Genomic DNA, 26,154 nt, shown 5'->3' with positions numbered 1-26,154 from the left:
CGGGCCGGGGACAGCGCCAGCCGCAGGAAAGCCAGGGAGGCGGCTGGGCTTTAGTGGGGAGGCCAGGGACCTCCTGCCAGGGGCCAGCCTCCTGCTCCGGAGCCGACCCCGGGCCCGGGTGCTGCAGGCCCCGCGGTGCGGCCTGGCCCTGCGCTGGGCTGGGCCCCGGCGGCCCGTGGTGCCGGGCCTCTGTGGGCGGGGCCCGCCGTGAAAGCACCCGCCTCTCCGCCAATCAACGGCGCGTTCGAATCTCCCGCGTGCCTCACAACCCCCCCGTCCGGAGCGGCAGCCAATCGGCGGAGGGAGTCATCCCGCCCCAGCCAATCAGCCTTCGCTTCTTGCCATTACTCCGTCTCCGCGCCTCGACCAATGAAAGTCTGCCGCAAAGATCCCCTTCCAGCCTCCGGGCTCTCCGCCAATAGCAGCCGGCGCTGGCTCAGCCGGCCAATCAGCGCCGCCCCTTCCCCGTCGCCATCTCTGCGGCGGCGCAGGGGGAGGCGGGATGGTGGCGCCGGGGGGGCGGTGGCGCGTGCGTCACTTCCGCTGTCAGGTGGCCGCCGCCGCGGAGCGGAGCGGAGGCCGCGGCCGGGCGTGGGGCTGCGGGAGGCGCCGGCCGCCGCGCCGGCCCCGGGGCCATGGGTGAGCGGGGATCGGCGGGGGCGAGCCGGGGCCCGGGGCGGGTCCCGGTACTGCTGTGCGAGGGGGTGGGCGGCCCGGGCAGCGCAGCCGAGAGTCGCCGCCGACAACCCCGGCCGTGCGAAACCGGGCCAGTCGCTGCGTGGAGCCGCCTCGTTCGTGCTCATTCTGCGCCGGTCCCCGGCAGAGGCTTCGCCGCGTGGTGCCGGGTGCCCGGCCGCTCTGCGGGGCCTTCGGGGCAGCGCCCTCCCGGCTGGCGGGGCCGTGGCCGGGCCGCGCCGGTGGAGTCCGCCCGCTGCCGGCAGCTCGGGAGGGGCCCTGGGGAAGCCGGGCCGCGCCGGTCCCCACGCGTGTGCCGTGGCTTCGACCCGCCGTGAGGATCTCCGGGCCCCTCTGGGGAGCCTCCCCCGGGGCGGCCCGGCCGGGCCGTGCGCTGCCGGTGCCGCGGAGGCTCCCCGGAGGAGGGTGGGATTTGATCTGGTGGGGAATTAAAAATGTCACCGAGTAAAATCCCTTTGTCCCTTTCTGCCCTGTCAGAGCTGGGGGTTCGGGCCCCGCTGACGGCAGAGCTGGTTTCGTAGCGCGGTGGCAGGTTCAGGGCTCCCCGGGCGAGCACAGGGGTCCTGTGGGGGCTGATCTCGCTTTCGGCCTGGGCAGGAATGTCCCAGTGTGGGAGGCTGGGACCTCTGCTCCGAGGAGGAGTCTCGTGTGCCTCGGCAGTGAGTCGCTGGAGGTTGTGCCTCTCCGTGAGCATGAGTAAGACCATAAAGCATTATAGCTGGCTCCGGCTACGGAAACCTGCCCCGTCCTCCCTGTGTGCGCTCACCTGAGGAGAGCAGGAGGCACGCTCTGGGGTTGCCTCCATCGCACCCTCTTTCTGTTACCCCTTGGCTGTGGCCTTTGGGAGCTTCGCTGTCACGATAGGTGGGAGCGTTAAGGGTCTCCCGCTGCTGTCGGAGGCAGCCCGTGGCAGCTCTGCCCCGCTGCTCCTTGCCCTGACACGGGGTTTGGGCCTTGTCTTGTCCCTGGCCAGCTGCTCCTGCCATGGCTGCAGACATGCTGTACTGGTGTTGATGGTCAGTTCTCTGCTAGTTTAGAGTCTTGATGTGTAGGCTTAGCGTATGCTGCTGTGTAGGTGTGCTGGGCGTCCTGGCTGTAATCCTGTGTCTGGAGGGAGGTGGAAAAGCCAGAGCAGAGGCCAGTGCACGGTGACAGCCTCCCAAGTTGGGTGCAGGGGGAGGGTGGTTGGGTTTGCGGGGTGCCTGCAGCCCAGGTGGGTGTTCCTTGAGGGACAGGGAAAGGCTTACCTGTGGCAAATGGCCCCGGGCCGGTAGTGGTTGGGATGCAGGACATCTTTCCCTGATGCTGGAGTGTTTTTGCTACATCCTTTTATTGTTTCTTTGTGGAATCCGTGCTGATGGTTCGGTCACATAATCTCATTATTTAAAAGGACCCTCGTGTTCACCTGCTTTTTGTCCTCAGGATATTACGGAATCATCTGAAACCATGCAGAGGGAAGCCTTGTAGGCGCTTGGCTGCTGTTTGATTAAGGACAACCCTATTGATTTTGCCTGGACTGCCCACTGTGCTTAGCCGAAACAAGGGATGTGTGATCTGTCTGCGGGGACTCGGCCGCGCTCGGGACTTGTACGGTGTGCTCATGCCTGTGAGCTCTTGCTAGACCGGAGGAGGTTCCATACCCCTTGTAGTTTTCTATGTGAAACAGTCTATTTTTGTTAGTCAGATGCACATTTGTGGATTTACAGCGTCTATCAGTGTGCTTTCATGCTACGAACGATAGCAACATTAGCGTGGCAGTGTATGTTGATAACTTAAGTGTATTTCTCTCTATCTGTTTAGGCTAGATGAGTAAACTATCGTGAAAAACAGCAGCCACACCTCACTGTAACGAAAGTGTCAGCACGTGCGTGAGTCATGCGATAACCTTTGTGCGGATGTGGAAAGTCCTGTTGCAGTGGATTTAGGGAATATTAAGTGTACATAGTAACATAAGCTATAAAGGAAAAATAAAATCTCATAATATAATACGCATCTCACCTGATGGTGATTTTAAAGGTAGTGTCTGCCTGACTTCACAGGAGCAGCCCAAAGTCAGGACCTCGTGCTCTGTGCTGGGAGAGCGATGCAGCCTCGACTGCTGCCATTGGATTTCCCGGCTCTTTTCCTGTGCTGTCCCCCTGCCGTGAAGATGTTGGGCCAGCGCGGGGACTTTTCCTGGTGGATGTGGGCTGTGCTTCAGCGTGAAAGGGTTAAGCTGAAGCTGGTGTTTATGTAACCAAACAGGGAACTCCCAGAGATGAGTCCTTGGCTATCTCATGCGTTGATGCATCAGAAGGGTTTAAAGAAAGCCCAGCTTGTTGCTTGCTTGCACTGTAATTATGTTGCTGGAATCCTGTGCTTCAGAGTTTCCCTGTCTTCCTCGGGGGGCCAGGAAGGAATTTGCTTTCCCTGATGTGGCCTGTGGAAGCCTTTTTTGTCCCTGGGAAGTTGGAGACTGGCCACAGGTAGACGTGGGGATGTAGGCAAGGTGTACTGGGGTCCCTTTGAGCACTGCGGCCTCTCAAGTGCCGGCTGTGCCATGCCTACATGCCCGGGATGAAACTAATCGGCAGGTTGGGCTGAGGAAGGAGATGTTCTAGTGGGTTGGTTCAGCAGGGGCTGCTGGCAAGTTCGTAGCTTACCAGGTGCCTTTGGATGGCATAGGGGTGCCCCAGCCCCTTGTGCTGTGCCGGCACCTTCAGATTCTTCCTTCTACTTTGGTCAGAGACTCTCTGGGTCTGGTTTTGCACTAACTTCTTGCTTAGGGAAGGAGCTTGAATGAGTCTCCGCACGTTTCCAAGAAATCTCTGAGTCAGGGCTCCTCTGTTTCTGGAGAAGGCTTCCCTTCCCGGAAGGGCTCGTGCAGCGGTACATGGGTTGTGCTGGTGGCTCTGAGTCATCTGATGGGCTGCTTTTTTTTTTTTTTTTATTATTACTTCTCTTACAGAACAGTTAAACTTCCAAAGCCTTTGGTAAAGTTAATGTTCCTGTACAGTGAATCTACCACAGTGCTTTGCGGAGGGGGGAGCCCACCCCAGCTGTCCCTCCTTCCTGCACGCCTCCTTTGCTTGGAATCTGCCCGGCAAACATTCCCTGTAATCCCCCAGCCAGTGACTCCTCCACAGACCTGCCTGATCCCGACTCTGCCTGTTCTCAGGGAAACTTTTCCAATGGGAATCGAGCCTCTCTCCCTGGGAGCGCTGATGACTCGGGTCTGAGCTGTCTCCAGCCAGGTTTGCCCTGGGAAAGTGTGTGGCAACGCTCTGGGATTGCTCCTTCTCGCAGCGATACCGACCTGCTTGTTCCCATGCTGGGATGCCAGACCATACTCGAAGTTTTACTCATTTGATGTTAGCATTCATGTAGGTTTTTAGGTCATGTCCAACATAGCTTCTCCTGAGCTGGAACTTGCCGTGAACCAGGCTTAAAAGTGAACTTCGATTGATCTTCACTGATAAATACTGCCCAGTGTGTTATTTCGGTGGTAAAAGGTGCAGCCTGATACTGTGCATTTGAATCCATTCTTTTAGCTTAATTTTTGCAAAAGCTGGGGCCTGCACTGGCTGAGAGGAGAGTGGACAGGGAGAACAGGACAAAACCTGTTGGTCTCCAGCTTCATCCCAAAAGCTGCAGCGTTTGGCTCCCAGAAGAGAAAGCCGGGCAGAAATGCTGCCGCGTTGGGTGTCAGGTCGTCTTCTGCCTGGGGAAGGAGATGGAGAGTTCATGGGTGCAGAGCAGTATTGTGCTTCCCTAGGCGGTAGAGCGCCCGGTGCTGCCTCTCCGCCACGGAGGTTTTGAGCCCGGTGAGGAAGCCTGCGGGGAGCGGTGATTCACGTGTCGGCAGCCCTGCCTGCGACTCCTGCGCAGCCCTGTCGTGTTTCCACCTGCAGCGTTTCCAGGTCAGCAGCAACGGGCGGGTTTGGGTGCCGCGTACTGGCGGTGGGGCGAGCGGGAGCAGCCACAGCTTGGCTCCGTCGGCCGCCTGGGAGCTGCCCCGGCAGCACCTGGGCTCCTGGGGCAGGATTCCCTTAATGGTGTGAGGTCCTTGCTGAAGGAGCTTGTCCTCAGTAGCCCTGAACTTCCAGCAGACACTGGTGGGCTCCATCATCTGCTGCTGGTTCCCAGCTGCCAGCTCATCCCACTGCCTTACTTTTCAAGATCAGCTCGCGTGTAGCAGTGGGGTAGGATGCCTTTGAGGTTGCCAGTCATCACACTAGAAAGTGTAAATACTGGCTAACTCGCTTTGCCCCCTTGTTGCAAGATAAAACAACAGAAAGCATCATGCGGAGGTTGTATCAGCTGCTCCGGTGTCTTGACTAGTTTCTGTGCTGCTGAGTAATCCTGTTAACGCCCCAGAGGTGCTTTTTTTTTCCTGCTCCAGCTATTAGCCGTGGCTGCTGGACTGCAGGACCTGCCTGTTCCTTGATCTGAGATGAAAAGGGCAGTTTCCTCCTCTCTTGTTTTCCTTTGTTGTTGTGCTGGGCACTGGAACACCATGCAGTAATTCAGGAATTAGACAATTTCCTTAAGCTATGTAATTAAAAGATGTTACATCTAGGTCTCCAAAATTATTTGATTAAGTATTCTATTAAAGTCATAGCTAGCACAGTAAGAAGCTTTAGACACTTCTCCAGTAAGATGTTTGATATATTGGATGCACCACATTAAAATTAAGTAATGAATTTTTGTGCTAGACTTGTAACTTCATTGTCTGTGTGAGAGAGACCATTTGTGTCACAGATGGTGGGATGGGGCGCGGGGGTGGCTTGATTCAGATTGTACAGTTCGGTTTTTGGGGGAGGGGGTGGTAAACCCACCGCATCAGTACCCGGCAGTCCTCTCCTTAGGTTGGAGTGGTTTAAAGGATAAATGGTTTTGTTCTGATTCTTTGCAGAAATGTTGGATGCACTCACTTGAGAGTGATCCTGCCGATGTTAAAGACTTTTTTTTTTTTTTTAGTCTTAAGAATTGGAAAGTCCCGGCTGTCTGTGGGGCTGCCTGTAGCCAGAGGCATTGCTGCAGGGGCTGGGAGATGCTCTTCACCTTTACAGTGCTCACCACCTCTCATGGAAATGTTCTAAATTCTCACCTTTGGGTTGTTTTAACTCTCAGCTGTGCTGCCGTGTACCCAGTTCGTGTGTGGGGCTCCACTTGCTGCTCGTTTGCCCTCTGCTCATTGTGTGCGAGGAGGAAATCCTTGTGCGATGCAGTAATCCCCTCTGGCGTGCTCGGAGCAATCCTGTCCTGGGAAGGCTCGGCTGCCCCAGTGGCAATGGCTGCCACAGAGAAGAAACTCGTTTGCTGTTGGACTGCGTTAGGTGGAGGAGCAGTGACGCTGCCGGCGCCCCTCCAGCTGCGCTGTGCGGGGCGAGCAGGGCTCCTGCGGCCAGTGCAGGGCGGGGGGAGCCGGAGCTGGGGGTCTGGGATGCTCCAGGGCCCACGGGCGGATGGCAGATCAGCTCACTGCTCGTGGGACGGGACCCCCATCTCGCAACGGGCCCCGCTCTGGGTCTGAGCAGTAAGGGCCGCTGTGGCCTCGTGTTTCTGCTTACAGCTGCGGAGTCATTTTAAGTGGTCCAGTTTATCATGGCTTTTGTCTAAAACTTACTTAAAAGCTTGTTCTTCCAGGATGTAGTTGGTGTCTGAGCAATGCCAGCGAGTACTTGTAGCAGTGAAGCCCCTTGAAGTCAGAGCTTTGTATCAGCCCAGCTTGAGCCAAGGTGAAATGAATTTGCAGGTAGAAAATGCCCGCTGGCTCGGCAGGGAGGGGGAGCCTCCTGCACTGCTGTTCTTGTTTTAAGGTTTTCCTTGAACCCTGTTTCAAAATACTCTTCTTAGCCCTATGCCTCGAGGATGGCCACTTGTTCTGCAGGAGGCTTGCACAAGGAACTCTGTGCCCTTTTGACCAATTTCCTTGCTCTAATTGAGGTTACACAATGTGCAGAAAAGGGAACAAACTTCCTGCTTTTTCACAGCGGCTGGCCCCGATTTTCTTCCCTTTGCTCTGGGACCTTCCTTCCATCCGACCGTCCTTCATTCCAGTCTCAGAGGAACCCGAAGTGCTCAGGTGTGAACCCTCTGGGTGCTGCTGCAGGCCCCTGAGGCTTTTGGTGGGCTCTGCTACCCTGGCGATGCAGCCGGAGCAGCAGGATCCGAGCAGGGAGACGGGGTAGGCAGTGCCGTGAGTGGCGCAGGATTGTCCTTAAGAGTCGAGTTCCCATTTATATTGGTGCATTTCTCACTTGTTCTTACAAGCGTTCTGCGACGAAGCTGTGATATTTAAGTCGGTGGATGTCCTTTAAGCAGCGGTCGGGCTGGGGCACCTCCGCTCGCTCTCAGCGCCGAGACGACTCATAGCGAAAGTGCTGGCTGGCGAGCGGGCTGCCTGCGCCGCCGGCACGGGGCTGCCTACAGCCTGAACATTGTTCATCAAAGTATAAATAGCTGCGGTACTTTAATTCGGAAACATCTTTAGCAGGCTTTGCAGACCTCCCCCCAGGACCGGGCGATAATACCTTGTTGTGTTTTGTGTGGTGTTGGGAGTTTGGCTCCTGCATCCCAAACGTCCCTTGGGCAATTTTAAGTTGATCTAACTGGATGCTGGTAAAGTAAACCAGCTTGGATTAAGAAAGGTGTAACACGTGTAATATCTGAGGGGTAAGCTTTAAGCATTTGGTAGAGGTGGTATAGATTCAATTCTAGAGTGTCTGGATTTAAATCCTAAATTTCTCTTTTTAAATGGGACCAGGTGAACTATTAAGCAGTACTGAATTTGAATTGAATTAATTCTATTATTTTTTTAAGCGGCTGAATATAAAAAAGACCTGCTTCCAGTGGTGAAGATTCTGTTGTGACACTATTGCTCACTTGGGCGTATTTCAGATACTGTTGAAAACAGGCAAGCTAGCACCATGTGGGGGAGGTTAAAATGGAGAAGGTGTTTGTTTCTGCTCTGAAGGTCTGTCTCGTGTCACAGAATGCCTTTTGAGATCGTTGACGTTTGTATTTGTCTTGCTGCGCAGGGCCATGCGTCTGTGACTCTTTGGGGACTGAACTTCAGGAGCCCTTTTACTCTCTCACGTGATGTCAGGAGCTTCAGGCCTTTTCTAAGCCAAAATAAACACAGATGTTTCAAGCTGCAGAAGTTTCGGTGCATACCACGTTATCGTAATCAAGAATAATCCAGAACCACAGCATCAAGTGTATCTCATTTCGCATTACAGACTCCTCGACCTTTCGACCATCCAGCCTTCTCCAAGGTGATGACTCCTGTCTCCTGAGACGTTGGAAAACCTAGTTTGGAAGAAGAGTAAAGATACAGTTGATGCTGAACTACGTGAGTCCTCAGATTATTTTGTTTACGATAACGCCGTTTGCACCAGTGATTCCTATCCAGCTCGGATTGCACAACGGTCATTATCTCAGAGTTTCTGTGCAGTGGGGTTTCTCCAGTGGAAATCTTACTCATACGTTTCCAGCAGGGATGATGATGTTGCAAGGAGTGGGGAATTTTATAAGGCGCAATCAATATTAGGTCAGGGATGCGGAATGAACAGAACCAGGAGCATGTGGGACTCGGGACTTGCTCTGCTCAGCTGGCTGGGCTGCTGACGCCGTGCGCCGGAGAGCTGGGCGGCTGGTGGAAGTGCAGGGAGCGCAGGGATGCGAAGTCTGCTGTAAGACTTCCCCCCCTTATCTCTCCTGCTATCTCCCGTCGCGGTGACAGGTACTGCGAGATGAATTAATGCAATGAGAGCACGCTTGTGTCTACAGAAAGGGTGGGACTGCCAGAGGGTAGACTTCATTCAAAGCGTGGTGATTTATCAGAGTCTTACGCGGTGAAACACTGGGACTTTTTTAAAACAAATAAGTACAACCCCAAAATATTTTCCGGTTCTGCTGTAGTAACCTCTTAGGGAAGACTACCCGGGCTGGGTTTTGACTTGCTCAAGGGAGAAAATGGATCTGTGCTTAGTTCCAACTCCCCCCCAACCCGCTTAAAAAAAATAAAAATTTTTGAAATGTTAGAGCATGAGCATTTAATGTCTAGGTATCTGTGAAAGTCTTTGAAGCTCTTTTCCAAGAGCTAAAGGTGAATAGGAGGTGTATTGGGGGCAAACCATCAGTCTGCTGGGGCTGATTCGCGCTGGCAGCGAGCGTGCAGCGCGGGAAGGCTGCCCGGGCAGCGGTCGCAAGAGGTTCTTTTCCTGCTCAACTGAAACAAGACTTTCCTTTGGGAAAGGAGTGTTTTAGTCACAGAGGCTTGAACTTATTTGTCCCTTTAGGTATTGGTTCTGCAATACCTGAAGCTCTTTAGATTTCCAAGCAGCAGAAAATGCATGTTAGAAATCGCATTTTCTGCAATACCTGAATAAGCAGGAGTTAGTCAAACTTTTAGTTCTTTGTGCTGAATTGTAGTGGTGTGCGGACCTTGAATAAATACTTGGATGCAAAGCATGAGACTCTCATTTAATAGATTGACTTGTGCTTTGCATGGAGTGGTGGTGCAAAAGAGCACACGTACTGACAACACAGTGTTTCCTTCACTGGAATATCCATTAACGGCAGGTAATCGCGTGTTAATTCTAAACAAAGCATCAAACAAAGCATCGTGGAGATTCGAGTGAAAGTTTCATATGTTGGACTCAAATTTCAGCTGCGTTGGATGTAGATAGATAGAGATGTAATAAAAAGGTTAGAGCCTAAAGAGGTACAAAGAGAGAGGGAGGACCTACCTTAAGCCAAAAAAATACATTTTTAAAAAATCATTGTTAAATTAACAGAATCTCACAATAACTAGCATGTGTTAGTTTTCTATGCACTTGCTGGAAAAGGTGAAAGGTATTGTTTGTTTTCATGGTCAGTTAGTTTTGTGCGTTCTTGGCTGTTTGAGGGACAGACTGGAGCCTCCCGAGTTCCCCGGTGAGCTGGCGGCGGTGCCTGGCGCAAAGTCCTGCGGGAAGGAACCCCCAGAAGCCCATGGGCTGAATCAGAAGTAGACACACAGACAAAAAGCGTGTCTTAGGCATTTTCTTTCAGAGTTTTTTGGAATACGTTAATTTGCAAACTTGTTTTTGCTGTAAAACAAGCTTTAATTATTTTGACTTGTTCCCACCATGTCTCTCAGACAACTGTTCTAGGAAATGTTGCTTTGAATAATACGGCTGATTTATACCTTCAAAAATGCATTAAGCCTCCAACCCACAACTGGTCTATCAGCAATGAGCCACAGCTTTTTTTTGTAGAAATGCGAGTAGGCAGCGACGCAAGCGCATCAGTAGGTGAAAGCCTCCCAGTATGAAACAAGGAATAGTATAAGAAATTAACTCAGTTGCTCATCAAATGCCATCTTCTTTCTCTTTCAAGAGCCAAGGATGAAGCGGCGAGCGTCAGACAGAGGAGCTGGGGAAACATCCACTAAGGCAAAAGCTCTTTGTACAGGGATTTCTGGAAATAATGCCAAGAGAGCGGGCCCTTTTATCCTAGGTAAGCAGAGAGGGTTTTCTTCTTCAGTTTTCAAGGTAGCTGCTGACTGCAAAACTGAAAATAAAAGGCACTTCGAAATGAGACAAAGCAGATGTGTAATTTAGCGTCTTACCTCAGAGTGCAGTTCACTTGCTGTAGCCCTTGGAGCTTCTGCAGCTAGTCAAGCTGAGGAGATCTGTAATACTAATACAGCAAGGCAGGCTTGGCATTTAAGATAAATATGAGCCCTTGCTTTTTTTTTTTTCTTTTTTTTTTTTTTTAACCCACATCCTTAGACTTTGTTAAAGAGCAACTTCATTCAGGGGGCTTTTTGGTTAGATCTCTGGGGAGATGTTCAACCCTGCTTGCACGATATATGCTGCCAAATCGGCATGTGGGCAATTTAATAATGCTGCAGTGGTCGTTATAAGCGGTACGTGCCAAGGCAAGACCACTCTGCTACCTTTTGAGACTTGCTGGAATAGTTGTTAGTTCAGAAGTAGTTATATAAACCATCAAAAAACCATGATGGACTTCCCAGTGAAAACCAACAGGTAATCGGTTGGAAGCTGATTGATTGAAGCTGGGGGCTGGGGACTGTAGGTTAAGCTGAAACTTGGACTGATCTGCCAACCTGAGCAGTCCTGCAGAGGTGGCGGCTGGCTGCGGAGGTGTGGCAACAGCAGTTGCCATGGGTGTTGCTAGTAAATGTAAAAGCCTTATGGTTCAGGCATGCAGAAATTTGAATTTCTCAAAACAGCTGTGCCATGTGTGGGCTTTAGTTAAATGTTTCTCCAGTGAACAAATGAAACATTGTCTGAAAACGTTTCAGAGTTCAGTGCCTCTTTTTTTTTCTTTTTTTTTTTTTTTTCTGAAGATTGTAATTTGTGGAAACACATTAGGTCTCCTGGAAAAAAAAAAAAGGAACTTAGTTTAAACTAATGTAAACTGCGTGACACTTGCTTACTGATGTAACCCTGAATTAGTCATTGCTGCTTAAAGGAAAACAAGTCTGTTTTTGCTTTGTGCTGTTAGGTCCACGTTTAGGTAACTCCCCTGTGCCAAGTATTGTTCAGTGTTTGGCAAGAAAGGATGGGACAGATGACTTCTATCAGCTAAAGGTAAGCAAACTGCAGGGCTTCCAGATCTTCAGAGCTCTTTAACTTGAGCTCTTGCGACAGAAGCGCTTACAGTAGCGTGTGCTGTTGGCAGCACCAGGGCGCTGTCGGAACTTCCCCTCGGCAGGGCAGTTCTGCCAGGCACAGGTCTGCTGTCGAGATCAGCCCTGAGACGAGGCCTCTGTGCGCTGCTCTCCTGGAGCCCTCTGCTCCCCTGTGCCTGGCATTGGGGGGGCTCCAGTGGGGAAAAGTCACCTGGGATATTTGCGGAAAGCCACCTGAGCTGCATTCCTGTGTTAATCAAGCTCCTGCTGTGCCTTCTGCACAGATGTTGGTTCAGACAGGTTTGTGGCAAGTATGCAAACATCAGAATAATTACATCAGCTGTTAAACACATGTGAATACCTAAAATGTGAGAGGATTGGGGGTGTTTGGGTTTTTCTGGGAGCTGTAAAGGTCTTTTCCCTCTTCCTGAAGATTCTCACCTTAGAAGAAAGGGGTGATAAAGGAATAGAAACCCAGGAGGAACGACAGGGCAAGATGCTGCTGCACACAGAGTATTCTCTCCTTTCCCTGCTCCACAACCAGGAGGGAGTGGTCCATCATCACGGGCTCTTTCAGGTACAGCTGGTCACCATCCGGCTTGGGGGAACGCCAGGAATGGCTATTGGCTTGAGCTGCTCTTTAATGTACGGTTTGTGCTGACCCCGTTCTTGTGTGTAAGGAATCACCGGCACATGGCTGAGATTAACCGCTGCTGCTTCAAACAAGCAAGTTTGCGGCGGGGGCTTTTGAGGGTTAAGTGGGATGTAACGGGGTTTGGGATTTGGCAAATGTGAGAACGTTCAAAGATGGAACAGGTGCTCAGTAGCATCCCCATCAAGTGGAAAAATAGCTGCTTCACCGGCAAATTAATTGTGCCATGGAGCACCCTTTAGAACCGAATTTGTGCTTTCCAGTCCCTGTACTGTTTTGTGATGACTCGTAAGAGGGGACGAATTGCCGAGAAACTGTTTGTGCTGGTCAGTGTCTCGTGTGAGTGAATGGCGCTGCTGTTATCACCTTCAGAGCTGTTCATGGATGTGACGGGCTGGCAGGAATTCCTGGTTGGATGTTGGTATTGCCTTGGTGGTTAAACTTTGTCAACAGATTTTTTTCCTTTGAGGACATCTGTACTATATCTTAAATAAGCTAAATGTGTAACTCAGCTGTATCCTGTTTAATGTTACGGAAGAACTGCTAATTGTATCTTAAGATTTCTGTTCTTCTCGTTACTAATGTGTTTGGATCCCTAGGATTCACAGAGTCTGTACCCCTGTAGAGTTGTTCTAGGTTTTATCTAAAGGTGTCTATGTGTAAATAAAGAATATCAGTGTGACTTACACATACAGCCAAACAGCATAGATTTTTCTCTGGCTTCTTTAATTAGAGATCAGGTATCTTCTTTTTGAAATCCCAGCTTGGGGCAGTGATCAAGCACTGCGACTGCATTTGCTTATTTTGAGATCACCGTGTAGTTATTTGTTCTCTAGTGCTCTGTACGTGAGTCCATATGCCTAGATCACTTCCCTAAACTATTGCTCATTTGTTTGCCTCCCTGTAGGACCGAGCTTGTGAAATTATAGAAGATCTAGAAGCCAACAGAATGGTCAGAAAAATGAAGAAGCGCATTTGTCTTGTGTTAGACTGTCTCTGTGCTCATGATTTCAGTGACAAAACAGCAGATCTGATCAATCTGCAGCATTATGTCATTAAAGAGAAGAGACTCAGTGAGCGGGAGACAGTAGTGATATTTTATGATGTGGTACGAGTGGTAGAAGCATTACATAAGGTAAGATCTTTGTTATCCCTTTCGGTGCTGGAAGGCTTAGTTTTCCCACGTTAGCATAATGATGTTCTAAGGCTTCCTTGCGCAGGCGGTGGCACGGTTACAGAGCATGGGTGTTTCAGCTGTTTCCCTCTGCGTAAGACTTCAAGCCATAAAAGAGCCTTCCCTTCCCTTCCCCTCAAGTTTCTTGATGATAACGTAGCATTTATTGGCTGTGGAGAGGGCCCAGCTGGACTAAATGCAGATGAGGTGAACTACAGCGTTAGGAACCTCAGAAAGGGGTGGTGGCAGTGGAGAGCAGAGGCTAATCGAATGCAGGAAACACTTCAAGCTATTTCCCTTTGAAGCAAAATAAATCAGTATCTAAGAATTGATTTCTGGGATCAGAACCTCAAGCTACAAGTTTGAGAGCCATGAAATAGAAATTACTGTCATAAAAATATGCCAATGTTTGACTTGTTACCCCGTGGCAAGGGACACTCGTCCTTCCTTACCCGAGCAACGAAGTGTCTGTCTTTTGAGGAAACGCTCATCATATTGGTCTTGCTGAGCCTGGACGCTTAAGTTTCAGGCTTCTTAGTTTTAGTCAAGACAGTCTGTGTGTTCGAAGTAGCAAACTTGCTTGTTCTGTCCTTCTGACCAGAATCGAAAATGAAGTGCACAAAGTACCCAGGGTGCCGCCTGACTCGAAACCTGTGTCTAGGTTATTTCTGAGAATGACGATGACGCGATTTCAGAAGATACCTAGTGCATTTGTCCGAGTGTCAAATTTATGCTTCTATAACAAATACGCTTTTGCTCACGTTGTATTATTATATATTTTACAGAAAAATATTGTGCACAGAGACTTGAAACTAGGAAACATGGTGCTAAACAAAAGGTAAGTCCGCTGGAGAGCTGCTGTTCTGGCAGTTGTCTTACGGTTTTTCTCTGAAGCAGATTTCTGTTAGAAACAGCAGACGGTAATGCTTGTTGAGAGTGCTGTCATGTGAGAAGGGCGAGGGAAATGGAAGCAGGCTGCGCAAAAATACAAAATCCAGTTCGAAGTTATATGAGTTAATCTCCAAAAACGAATTGAGCCCAACCTAGATAGTTTCCTCTGCCACCAACCTTAGTGACCCAATGCCAGCACTTTTTTTTGGATTCTGACTTCTGAAAGCTAAATTTTATAGTAATTCAGAAACCTGCAAGAGGCATGCTTTTATATATATATATATTAAAAAAAAAAAAGAGTTAAAAAATTAAAATAAAGAGGTTCTGTTCACATAACTCGCTTTCCATCGTGCTAAAGGAATTCCCAACACTGCAGCCTGTACTATAATTGCAGCAGTGTTAAATCTTTGACTGTTACACTGCTGTGTTTTTGCTAGCAGTAAAATATTTACTTACCTAAACAAAAGTTCTTCTGTCTGGTCTGTATCTGTGCTTGAAATAGCTCCCTTGTTCCCGTTAGCTGGTTTGAAGCCAGCCGCAGCTTATAACGCGCTGATGTCCTGCCTGTGGAGGATGCTGGGCAGAGGCAGGAGGGACCAGAGTGACTGGAGTCACTGGGGCAGGAGTTCAGCGCAGTGAGAGGCAGCTGGTGGCACCTGCACTTGGCTTGGTGGCTCCTTGGAGGTTTTTTTTAGTTGTCTTGGGTTATGTCCTTACTTGGATGGCAAGCGAGTTCCCGTTCAGATGTTCTGCTGTGTCCTTCAGTATTATATTACTGGCTAAATATTTTGCGCTAACTTTAAGAATGAGAGGAATTCATTGTCTCTTCGCACTGTCTGTTTTTCTCTGGAATGAATAAAAAACCGGAAGGCTTTAGGCTGCAGGCTTCCAGAGTCTGTACAAAGCATGCAGGTTCACTGTGGTCACAGCTTGCGTCTCCCCCCTCCCTAACACTGTTTGAAAGCAAACAGATTTTTACCTGCTGAGGCTGAACTTGGTCCCCCCAGCACACAGCAGCTGCTGGTTTTCAGGGCCACCTGTAAATTTTTTTTTAAGTCATTTCTATAGAGCTGCTTTAAGATTAATCTCCTATCTTCTGCTTGCTGCTTTGACTCTCCTTGCTAGGAAGAGGCAGACAAAGGTTGCTGCTTTAAGGATGCACCCGGCGCTTCCCTTCTTTTCTGGGCAAAGTGTGCACTGGAGCATCCCACTGATGGAGCTGCACACAGGGGCCCCCACTAGCAGGCAGGGAGGGGGAGGTATTTGAAGCTTTGTGAACGCACTTGCCAAAGTAATTCTTTGTATTGCATGCTATGTTTTGGCTTTTTACTAGCAAGCCCATCAGCTTTGGTGAGGAAAAACTGTAGCCTCTACAGCAGTGAGTCATGTGGAAGGGTGGGTGAGGCGTAAGAATAGATCACCATGGAGAGGACCAGTCACTGGGGCTAAGCAGAAACGTTTGCTCTGTTCCAGCCCTGCTCACAAAAGAGCCAGGTCTTTTCTGGTGGTCGGGGAGTGAAGGTGGAGGTGGCCGCTTATCACTGCGATGTCCTATCCAGGCCTCGTACACCCTGGGCTAACGAAGATCACTCTGACATTGTCCCCTGCGAGATGGGGACGTTAAAGCCTTGCAGGTTTTCCAATTAGCCAGCGCAGTAGTTGGATGATTACAGATTAGATCAAATTTCAGTGACTAAATAAAACCAAGCAACGCTGAACGTTTCAGTGTCCTTTAGAACACTCAGTCTTTTAAATCTTTAACAAATCCTGCAAATTGTTATTCAGCCAGGGAAGTCTCTTGACAGTTGAAGCTAACACTTTTTAAACACAAGTCTGTCTGTCTTAATAATCAACTCTCCATTGCCAACCCACACTTGGTTTTATTTCACTTGTCTCTTAGATTTGCTGGAAATATTTCTTGGTTATTTTGACTGACTTAATTCATGCTCTCAGGCTCTAGTTGTGCAATACTTTTCAAGGATATAGAAATCTTCTAGACAATGTTTTTCTGCTCAGTTCTTCAAGTTGTACGTTAGAATCCAAAGTACCTGAGTGACATGAAAGATTTAATGTGGTAGTAATTTTGTAATAAGCTTACTTTCCCTGGAAAAATTACCTAATTGGAGCTGGCAATACCACAGGGAAGTAGGGGTATCTTAACAGAGAAGTCGCGTGTACCTGCAGTTCTCCCCTGTTCTGAAGTACTGAAATGTAAGAGGTTTTTTGGGTGTTGATGAGATTGTTCTGTGTCCTTGCACATGAAGAACAGTCCTGCAGATCAGGTAAAACTGCCACAGGGCTCCTGCTGTGGGACTGTTGGGTAACACAAAAGCAGGTGAACTGAAGCTGATGGAAGGTCCCGTAACTCATCTGCTAGTGGCGCTCGAGCAAATGGTGCACAGGGCGCAGTCATGGGGCAGCCCTTCCGTAGGGTGTTTTCCCTCAGCTTCCAGAAGATGTTGTGCGGAGGAGATGCTTTCACAGACGGTAGCTGGGAAGTGTAGGGGAGAATCAGCTGTTAAAATAAACTTTCGCTTTCTTAACACTCATGCCCTATGCTGGTCAGCAGGCACGGAAGTGCGGATGCTGGTGCTGCTGATGCCTGCAGGGTGCGGATGCTCCTAGGGTGGCTGGCCAGAAGGCGGCTGTGTGGCTACAAGGTGCTTACAGCCACGTTTACACGTGCCACTCAGGTTGTCAGTAGGCATTGTCCATAGCTGTAAAATAGATCCTCTTACTCCCCCTGTAAGAGTCCTGCAAGCCATGCTGGCAGGCCTGGCATCCCTCCCTGTCGGGATGGAGTTGATCTTGCAGCTCCGCTTGTCTTTTCCCAGCACTTCAGGCTTCCCAAAGAACCCCACAGGCGCACACCTCTGTTTTGGCATTAACTTCCTCGGTGCTGTTTGGCTCATGCAGGACAGCCCATGTTCACTGATGTCTTCTGATTCTCCCCAGGACTCATCGAATAACCATAACAAACTTCTGTCTTGGAAAGCACCTCGTGAGTGAAGATGACCTGCTGAAAGACCAGCGAGGGAGCCCTGCCTACATCAGCCCGGACGTGCTTAGTGGTAGGCGAATCCCCTTCGGTCCTCAGTGGGAGTTCACAGCCCCCACACTTACCGCTTGTTTCATTTATTTGTGGCTCTTGACAATAAATGGAAACCACCTAGTTCTGTTCCCAAATGTAACTTGCCTTCTGTGAGAGCCTCTTAATTAGGGTTGGGTTATGAGACTTAGTCTGTGTTTTCCAGCTGGGAAAGTATGGAGGGAAGGAGCAACTGTAACTTTTTTCTTAAGGCTAGTCTGAACTTCAAAGCTAATTAAAAGCTCCCTGCCTGTTACTAAGTAAGTCCGACTGCAGACGAGATGTTCTGTTTCCAACATCTGAGTCTTGTTCCTTAAGCTGCAGGTAAATCCCTAGGCCTAAGCGGCAATGGGTCCAAACCCCACCATAATGTCAGTTTGTTCCAGGCTGTGCACTAACAGGAGCAGTTGCTGCAGCTGCTGCTCCCTTCCAGAGGGGAACTACTGACCCTCTGGGCGGCTTCTGGGCCAACTGAGAGGAGTTACTTAAAAATAAAGGAATGATCGCAGCAGGCCAGACCAGCAGTCTGTTCGGGCTGTATCTTGTCTCCCGCAGTCTGGCCTGTGCCTTGTCTCCAGCAGAGGACTTAAGCAGAAGCCTGGCGAAGAACAGCTTTCCCTAACGTCCTCCCACCTTTTAACTGTTTCCAGTGCACGGGACTTTCCGAAGCAGATGTACTTTTTGTCTGTCTAGTTGCTTGAGGAGGTTTCTCTTGGATGAACTCTGTGCTAGCTCTTGTGAGCTGAGCAGGCAGTGATTGTCCTCTTTGTCAGGGCAGTGACCAAGGCATCATTTTGGGGTTGTTCTTGTGGGGTTTTTCGCTCTCATCCAGGTGAGCTTGACTAAAGTGTTGGAAGATGTACTTACAGTTGGGACTGTGCATCTGAAGCATCTTTCTCTAAGTCTGTATAGACTCCAGTTACCGTGCATTAGCTCATGTTGTGGAGCACTCCCTGTGAGCACAGATAAAAATCCCTTTGGATGGAGCTGAACTGCATGTGCAGCCCATGGTCATCCCTAAAGACTGAGGGATTTGGGTCTCTTCAGTCTGGAAAAAAGATGGCTGAGGGGGGATCTTATCAATGCTGCTAAATAGTGAAAGGGGGGGTGTCAGGAGGATGGGGACAGGACAAGGGGTAACGGGCACAAACTTGAACATGGGAAGTTCCACCTCAACACGAGGAGGAACTTCTTTGCTGTGAGGGTGGCAGAGCCCTGGCACAGGCTGCCCAGAGAGGTGGGGGAGTCTCCGTCTCTGGAGACATCCCAACCCCGCCTGGAGGCGTTCCTGTGCCACCTGCTCTGGGTGACCCTGCTCTGGCAGGGGGTGGGACGGGATGATCTCCAGAGGTTCCTTCCAACCCTATGATTCTATGATTCTAATGCATCCCACCTGCCAAGGGTTATCCATCCGCAGGGCTGAGCTAGCACTTGGATGATGGGAAACTGCCTAAAACTGACAGCAGGTCATCGGTGCCAGCTTTTCTGGACCAACTGGCAGCGTGTCGGGCAGCACCACTCCCTGGTGTGCATATAGCCAGCGCCAAGGCCAGAACCCTTACCAGGCTGTCACACTGGTTTGTGTGAGGATAACATCTAGAATACTGAAAACACCTCTGCTGAAGATTTGACTTATTCATTCGTGGTATCCTGAGCTGTTGTATTTCAGAAGTGCCCTAGGAGGGAACTAATCGTGATATTTCCAGACCCAGTGGACTCCCCTCAGTGAGTTTGTTGTCAGGTTTACAGGCGGCAGCAATAAATGTAGCTGAGCTCTTCCGCTGTGATCTGCCAGGCAGGTTTAAGGCTGCTTCCAGGAAGGGAGCAGAGGCAGGCGGGGAGGTGCGACGTGTGTTTTTTGCAGGCCTTTCCTGTTCTGCAGGATATCCTGAGGCCCCTGTAACCAGATGGATGATATGAGCCAACTGCTCTACAGGAGCTTGGAGCAGTTGCAGCTCGAGTGGCCGGTGTCTGGTAAAGGCTGCACGGAGCTGCTCCTGCCTCCTTGGCTGGGGTGCCGTTCTGTCCTCGACACCCTGTCACCCTCCCCGCCAGCACAGCTCAGCTCCAGCCACCCATGTTTCTTCTGACGGCTCTCGTGGTGGGTTGACCAGCCAGTCTGTAGGCCACATGCCACAAGGCACGGAACAGGCTCTTTGCTGCCTTCTCTGGTGGCTGAGGGTGTTCAAGACCCTGCAAGGAGAAGCCTTAGTTGCAGGACTGCATCATGCTGTAGCACCACCTGGGCTGACCTTGGGGTGCAATCGCACCGTGCTCCAGCTCTGATGTCTCTGTGAATAGCCCGTCCCCACGGGGAGTCCGTGCAGCTCCATCCCGTGCTCTCGAAAATGCTGTTCCCAAATGGTTCAGTCTGCAGTTCCCCTCCACGCATCGAGGGAAAAGTTACTTGAGGACATTCCAGGCTTCACCACCACCTTCAGACTCTGAGCTTCCCTCTGTCTGTATCGCTAATGCTCCTGTGCGAGAGGAAGCTAAAGCGCCTCAAGAATTAATCATTGTTTTAGGTCTCCAGGAGAAGCTGTCTTCTGCTAAGAGACGGCTTGCGTTTTATGGCTGCTGAAATGTCACCGCAGGAAAAGCTGGAGGAGGAGGGAGAGGTGCCTTTTTTTGAGCATATAAAGCAAAGAATAATTAGTACAAATAACAAATGCTGCAGCAGTGACTCACTGTGTGAGTCAGAGGAAGTCATTCCCTCAGTCCTATGCTGTGGTACAGCACTGGAGTTTAATTTTTTGACCCTCATGCATGCTGCTGTTGGCTGATTTATTGTGCGATTGAAGGGGCTTTAAAGCAGCCCTGGGACTGAGTGGATCCCAGGGCGTGCTGGGGCTGCAGCAGCTTTCAGGAATGTCTTTGTGCCAGGGAGGCACCTTCCTGCTCCCTCCGGGGCTTCACAGCAGGCTCCAGTGGCTGTGTGCTGGATCTGTCCCAGAGGCAGAGTCCCATCTCGATGGGCTCCATCTGAGCCGGGTGTGGAGCGTCTCAGTCTGTGCTTCAACGCAAATACCCGACCTGGAGTACTGTGTCCAGCTCTGGAGCGCTCAGCACAGGCAGGACATGGAGCTGTTGTAGCGGGTCCAGAGGAGGCCACGAAGATGATCCGAGGGCTGGAGCCCCTCTGCTTTGGGGACAGGCTGAGAGAGCTGGGGGGGTTCAGCCTGGAGAAGAGAAGGCTCCGGGGAGACCTTAGAGCCCCTGCCAGTCCCTAAAGGGGCTCCAGGAAAGCTGGGGAGGGGCTGTTTGCAAGGGCACGCAGCGACAGGACGAGGGCCAATGGTTTAAACTAGAGCAGGGCAGGTTCAGATCAGCCATGAGGAAGAAGTTCTGTACACTGAGGGTGGTGAGACACCGGCCCAGGTTGCCCAGAGAGGGGGTGGAGGCCCCATCCCTGGAGACATTCAAGGCCAGGCTGGATGAGGCTCTGAGCGACCTGATCTAGTTACAGATGTCCCTGCTGACTGCAGGGGGTTGGACGAGATGGCCTTTAGGAAGGATGGTCCCTTCCAACCCAACACATTTTATGATTTTCTATGAAATCCCCACTGCAGCTGGGGTGGTGAGGCTGGGGCTAGTCTTGGGCCGCTCCTCACCCGTGGGGCACTTACTCTTCTCAGGATTTCTTTCCTGCCTCCCTGTGCCTCGCACTCACTGGCCCTTAAGTTCTCTTCTCCTTTGGCCTGAACTCACAGCAAGGTGCGTCTGGGGAGCCTGCGGGGCTCAGGGGCTGCCGGCGGCGGCAGCCTGCAGGGATGGGAAGGGGAGCAAGGTGTGAACGCAGCACAGTACGCAGTGGCTCTGATTACTTGATGTTTTTGAATCTCATCGGGGCCATTCTGCTCTGCAGGGAGAGGGAAGACACCTGTATGGAGATGAACAGTGTGCTTGCTGGCAAAGGATGCACCTTTGAAAGAGGTCCTTAGTGTCTTGCGATAGGAATTCTTGAGCGGTTTTGATTAATACTTAGGAAAAAGAATCACAGCAGAGGTTGCTTCATTGCCTTTAGTGCTGGTGGTGAGCTGCAGAGGTGAGTGGTGTCGTAAAGCCTCTTGCTTTTGTCTCCTTGCTCCCTGCAGGACGGCCATACCGTGGAAAACCCAGTGACATGTGGGCGTTGGGCGTGGTGCTCTTCACCATGCTCTATGGCCAGTTCCCCTTCTACGACAGCATACCTCAGGAGCTTTTCCGCAAAATCAAGGCTGCCGAGTACACCATCCCTGAGTGAGTACAGCCTGTCCCGGGGAGGCCCTTCTCTTAGTGCCTGTGTGGGCGGTGCTCTGGGCCTTACTGGGACAGCCGGAGCTGGAGGGGCTTCAATCAAAGCCCCCGAGGGTTGCAGCAGTAATGAGAACAAAGACTGTATGCGGTAGCCACCAAGGAAGCAGTAGCGGAGCTGGGACATCTTGTACAAAGGTGAGAAAGGTCCCATGCTGCAGGGACAGGGAATGAACCTCCTGGGTAATTCTGGGGTCTCTTGGTCAAAGCGATGGTGGCTCCTGCAGTCTCCGACCCGTGTTCCCAGCACGTCCATCCTGCTGCTGCCCCTGCCCACCTCGTGCACTCGCGCTCACCGCGCGTTCTCTCTCCCAGGGATGGACGGGTCTCAGAAAACACTGTGTGCTTGATCCGAAAACTGCTGGTCTTGGATCCGCAGCAGCGTCTGACGGCTTCTGAAGTGCTGGATTCTCTCAGCTCCATCATAGCATCATGGTATGTGCAAGAGGAGAGAGACAGGAACGTGGCTCCTCTGGCCGCGGGCTGTGTTATTCCAGCTGCAGCCAGGAGAGACTGCTGCCAAACAGGACACCAGAGGAGGATCTGTGAGGGCTGCAAAAAAGTCTTTAAATCCTGTGTCTCAACCATTGTTGTCTGCTGGTGGTACAGCCAGAGTGGCCTCTACAAATGCTTGTCATTGGCCGGGGCTGGAGCCGGTACAGCAGTAACGTTACAAAACAGTGCTGGGGTACAGGAGGGCCTTTGCTGCTGTGCCCCCCTCCTGCTCCCCAGATTTGATTTTTAAAGGAAGTCTAATGGTCAGGAATATCTTACACGTACAAACAGATACAGCCAAACGCAGGCATTTCCTGCGAGCTTGTAATCAGCACCGCATTATCCTTTAAGTAAAAGCAGCAGGAGATCTCTAGAAGGGAAGAGCAGGAGAGGCCATTACAGTGGGAACACTACACGTGCAGGGTGGGGATGCCTTTCCAGGGTAACTCTGACTCCAGGACTGGTATGAACCAACCGGGATGAGATTCCAGTAGCGCACTCCGGCAGATACGGATCCTGGCAGTGTTTGCTCAGTCCAGCCCTCTCTCGTCAGCCCCGTGACCTTCTGTCTGTGCGGCACAGCACGCCTGGGCAAAGTTCTTGTGCTGCCTGTTGAGTCAGCAGTGAAGTCTGTGATTTTTGGAGCTGTGGCTGTTTTCTCTCCTACCTATGCAAGAGTTAGAGTTCCACATCCTGTTTAAAAAAAAAAAAAAAAAAAAAAAAAAGGCAGCTCTGGCAGGGAAACTGAATTTGGAATAGCATCCTTTAGTAGCAGTAGCCGGTGTGGCGTCCAGACAGTGCTGTGCCACAGGCTGGTTGCCCTGGCCGGGCTGTTGGGTGAGGGTGGGCGAGCTGGGGCTGTGCTTCAGGTCCCTGACGCCGTGCTCTCCCCCCAGGCAGTCTATGTCCTCGCTGAGTGGCCCTTTGCAAGTGGTGCCAGACATCGATGACCAAGTGGCTAACCCTGAAAACCCCCAGGAGGTAGGTTTGCCTACGTTCCTTTCCACGGAACTGTTTTTCCATGCCCCTGTGCCAAGTCTGTGTGTAATGGGAAGAGATGGCAGCCCCTTGTGGCCCCCGGGCTGGTGAGGGGAGGGCGGCGGGGGCCTAGCTGTGTCTGCCGCTTTACGAGGTGGCCATGTCCATCGCAGTCCTGTGCAGCGGAAGGAAAGGCTCATGCTGCTGGGACCGGGAGTCACATCCAGCTGGCCATGCTGCCTGGAAGTGAGCTCGCTGGCCCTGGAGCTGGCCGAGGGGCAGGCCGCTGCTCTCTGAGCAAGCGCGCTCCCTTGCACACAGCTGAGAGCTCGCACGCGCTGGGAGAGCTGGGAAGAGGTTGCGGTGTTGGCTCAGGCTCCCTGGTGAGTTCTGCAATGGGAGCAAACATCCTGTTTTCTTGCCAGCGTATTTTATGTTGGAAGTGGTGGCCCGTGACCTCACTGCCTGGGGACAGCCTTGTAGGAGCTTTTGGCTGCGATGCCGCAGTCGGTGTTGCCATCAGGAATCCCTCCGCTGGGCTTGGGGGGATGCGAGAACTGGGGTCAGACAGCTGCAGCCCCTGAATGTCTGGCAGGGTTGGGATAAGCTGCATCAGGACAGAGCCCCTGAGGTCTCCAGACCTCTGTTCCTGGTGGCACTAGCGAGTCCTGCCTGTACGTCTGGCAGCAGGTCCAGTTCTTGTGACTCCAGTTATCCCGTGGTAGCTCAGGACCATTGGAGGGGAGTTGTGGGACCGTTGCGTGTTGCCGTGGCTCTGACGGGGTGGTTCTCTCGCAGGTGAAGGTGACAGAGGAGTGCTCACAGTACGAGTTCGAGAACTACATGAGGCAGCAGCTGCTCTTGGCTGAGGAGAAGAACACCTTGCATGAGGCCAAGAGCTTCCTACAGAAGCGGCAGTTTGGGAACATCCCCCCTGTGCGACGCCTGGGCCACGACGCCCAGCCCATGAACCCTTTGGACGCAGCCATCCTGGCCCAGAGGTACCTTCGGAAGTAGCTTCCCACACGTCTGAGAGCACAAGCACCATCCTGCAGTCTGCCTTTCACGTCGCCTACTACAGCTCAACAGCAATACCGGTGTCCCGTGATGGAGAATAATGTAGCAATTCTTCTGAGCTCTGTTCAGGGACACACACACACACTCGCTCTGGAGGGAGAAGACTTTTGAAAAAGCTAGTTTTGGAAGCAGCAACCTCTTGGCATCTTCTGGAATCTGTTTTTTAAATCGAAGCCTCGATGACTAATCTGCTTTTAATCATGACTGTAATCTACCTCTCTTGTCTTTTTAACCATGCTGTTCTCTGGATCGAGCAAAGCCTGTGGGAAAGGAGAAGACTACCAAGGGTGAAGCCGGTTTGCTGGCACAGGAGTCGCGGCTGTGCAGTATGGAGAGCCGGCTGATGGCGTTCGCTCCATATGGTTTGAATAAGCTTAGATTTATCAGGGTTTCTCGAAAGGAAGCATTTCTTGAAACCTCCCACTTCCCTTCGTCTGCATCAAATCTTTCCTGTCCTTAACGGGCCACCTGGTTTGGCTGTGGTGTCTGACCCTTGGTGGCCATGTGTGGCCTGCAGCGTGCCAAGGCCCTTGTGAGCTGGCACAGGCAGCCGCCCGGTTGCCCGGTGTGAGCGGGGGCTGCCCCCAGAGCCCGGCCACCGCTGCGGGCGCGAGTCCTTCTTGCAGGCGGTCGCTGCAAAGATCGGATCTTGTCCGCAGTTCAAAGGTTTTGCAGGACTCGGCCCGGTGTGGCCTCTGACCTCTTTCCCACCTTTCACTGATTCTTTTAGTTTCATAAGGATATATGATTTAATCTTATTTTTCAGTAGCTTATCTAAGGTGCAGTTAAAATTGCATTAATTCTGATTTAGCATTTTCACACTTCAGTTGTGGTACAGATATAATACATGAGTTATAATGTGAAAAAGCTTCCCAAAATAATCTGCCTAGAATTAGGAAGGGGCTGGCTGAAGTCTCTACTGTATTTGTTCCCGTGCTTATCTTGCCATCCCAGCCTTGCCCTGCAAACCCGGGGCTGCCCCTGCTGTCCCCGCGTGGCGCTCAGGCGGGAGAAGGATGTCCCGGTTTGTCACCTAATGCCACTGGAAGAGCGTCTGCCTGTGCTGAGAACAGGAACGATTGTTTCTGAGCCTCATTTTGTGAACTGGATGCCTGTCTTGCCAGATGAACTGTTCTCACACAGAGGTCCCAGGGCTCGCAGGGCCCTGGCCGGGGCTTCCCCTGCTCCCGGCTGCTCCCAGCCCTGCACCAGCTCCGGCATCGCCCTCTCCTGCCACCCTCGAGCTGGGCACAAGGAAATGCGTGAGTAGGGATGGGAGAAGCTGCTGTGGCCTCGGCTGTGGGGGCTGGCCCTGTTTTTTGGGGTCAACTCTACCGCCCCGGGCGTGCGGGCAGGGAGCGAGTAGCAGATCTATTTGTAGCGTGTTGCCTTCTCTTGCCCCGGGCTGGGGCGGTGGACTGCGTCTGGCCTGGGCCAACCTCCAGGTGTCTCTGTTGGGGACGTAGGGATTGACCTGAAACTCCTTGGCAGCGTCGGGCATTATGTCCTGCCTGCGAAGTCGCCGAAGCTGCTCGGCAGCGGGCAGGCAGGGAATTGTGAACACTAATACAGACTAGAACGGTTGCACCAACCCCGGCCAGCTGAGCCAGTAGCCTCGAGTCTTAGCCTTATTTATTTTAAAGATGGTAGGTCTGTCCTGGCCCACCCCGCTGTGTGCCCATTGCCCCCCTGTGCCACCAGCAGCAGAGCAGGGACCCCCAGCCCCTGAGCACCCCTGGGCCACGGACACCCCCACCCCGGGGCCCTGCTCTCTCCATCTGCTTTTCTCCTGTCTTGCTCCCACCTCTTTATTTTATTTTTTTTTTTCCCAAAGTTAAAGCAATATTCTGGGGACCCTGCAAGGCTGTATCATACCCAGTATTCCTGTGCACCGGTCATCGCCAGTAAATCACACTTGTATTAAAGCAAACTGGAAGAGGGGGTGGTGCTGGGAGGGCAGGAGCGGCTGGGGGGCGTGCGGGTGGAGGGGGCCGCGCGGCGGGAAGGAGCCTGTTGTAAGAAAAAAGAAAAGAAAAAAAAAAAAAAAAGAGGAAAAAAATTTGTATAAAGACATTATTTTTGTACTACATCGAAACTACTCCTGCATGTCGGCAATAAAACTTCATACCAAGAACCCGGCACACAGCGACGCCATGGGGACTGGGGTGGGAGGAGAGCAGGGA

The 26,154-nt window shown here is 51.6% G+C and overlaps 1 protein-coding gene across 2 annotated transcripts; it reads left to right on the top strand.

Annotated features, from left to right (window-relative positions):
- Positions 1-510: 510 nt before the first annotated feature.
- STK40 (serine/threonine kinase 40) lies at positions 511-26,112 on the top strand. Of its 2 annotated transcripts, XM_074562813.1 has the most exons (12): positions 511-639; positions 7,920-8,032; positions 10,063-10,182; positions 11,197-11,282; positions 11,757-11,900; positions 12,883-13,110; positions 13,935-13,987; positions 16,996-17,111; positions 21,223-21,367; positions 21,737-21,856; positions 22,813-22,897; positions 23,693-26,112. In XM_074562813.1, the coding sequence occupies exons 3-12, from the start codon at positions 10,071-10,073 to the stop codon at positions 23,909-23,911; spliced, it is 1,308 nt and encodes a 435-aa protein (XP_074418914.1). In that variant the 5' UTR covers positions 511-639; positions 7,920-8,032; positions 10,063-10,070; the 3' UTR covers positions 23,912-26,112. The 2 variants fall into 2 exon arrangements, with proteins under 2 accessions (XP_074418914.1, XP_074418913.1); XM_074562812.1 differs by lacking the exon at positions 7,920-8,032 and having other exon boundaries at positions 531-639.
- Positions 26,113-26,154: the final 42 nt, after the last annotated feature.

This window comes from Larus michahellis, chromosome 19, assembly GCF_964199755.1.
Source record: "Larus michahellis chromosome 19, bLarMic1.1, whole genome shotgun sequence".
Lineage (NCBI taxonomy): Eukaryota > Metazoa > Chordata > Aves > Charadriiformes > Laridae > Larus > Larus michahellis.
The sequence above is the reverse complement of the archived record's forward strand: the minus strand, read 5'-3'. Positions and strand labels throughout refer to the sequence as shown.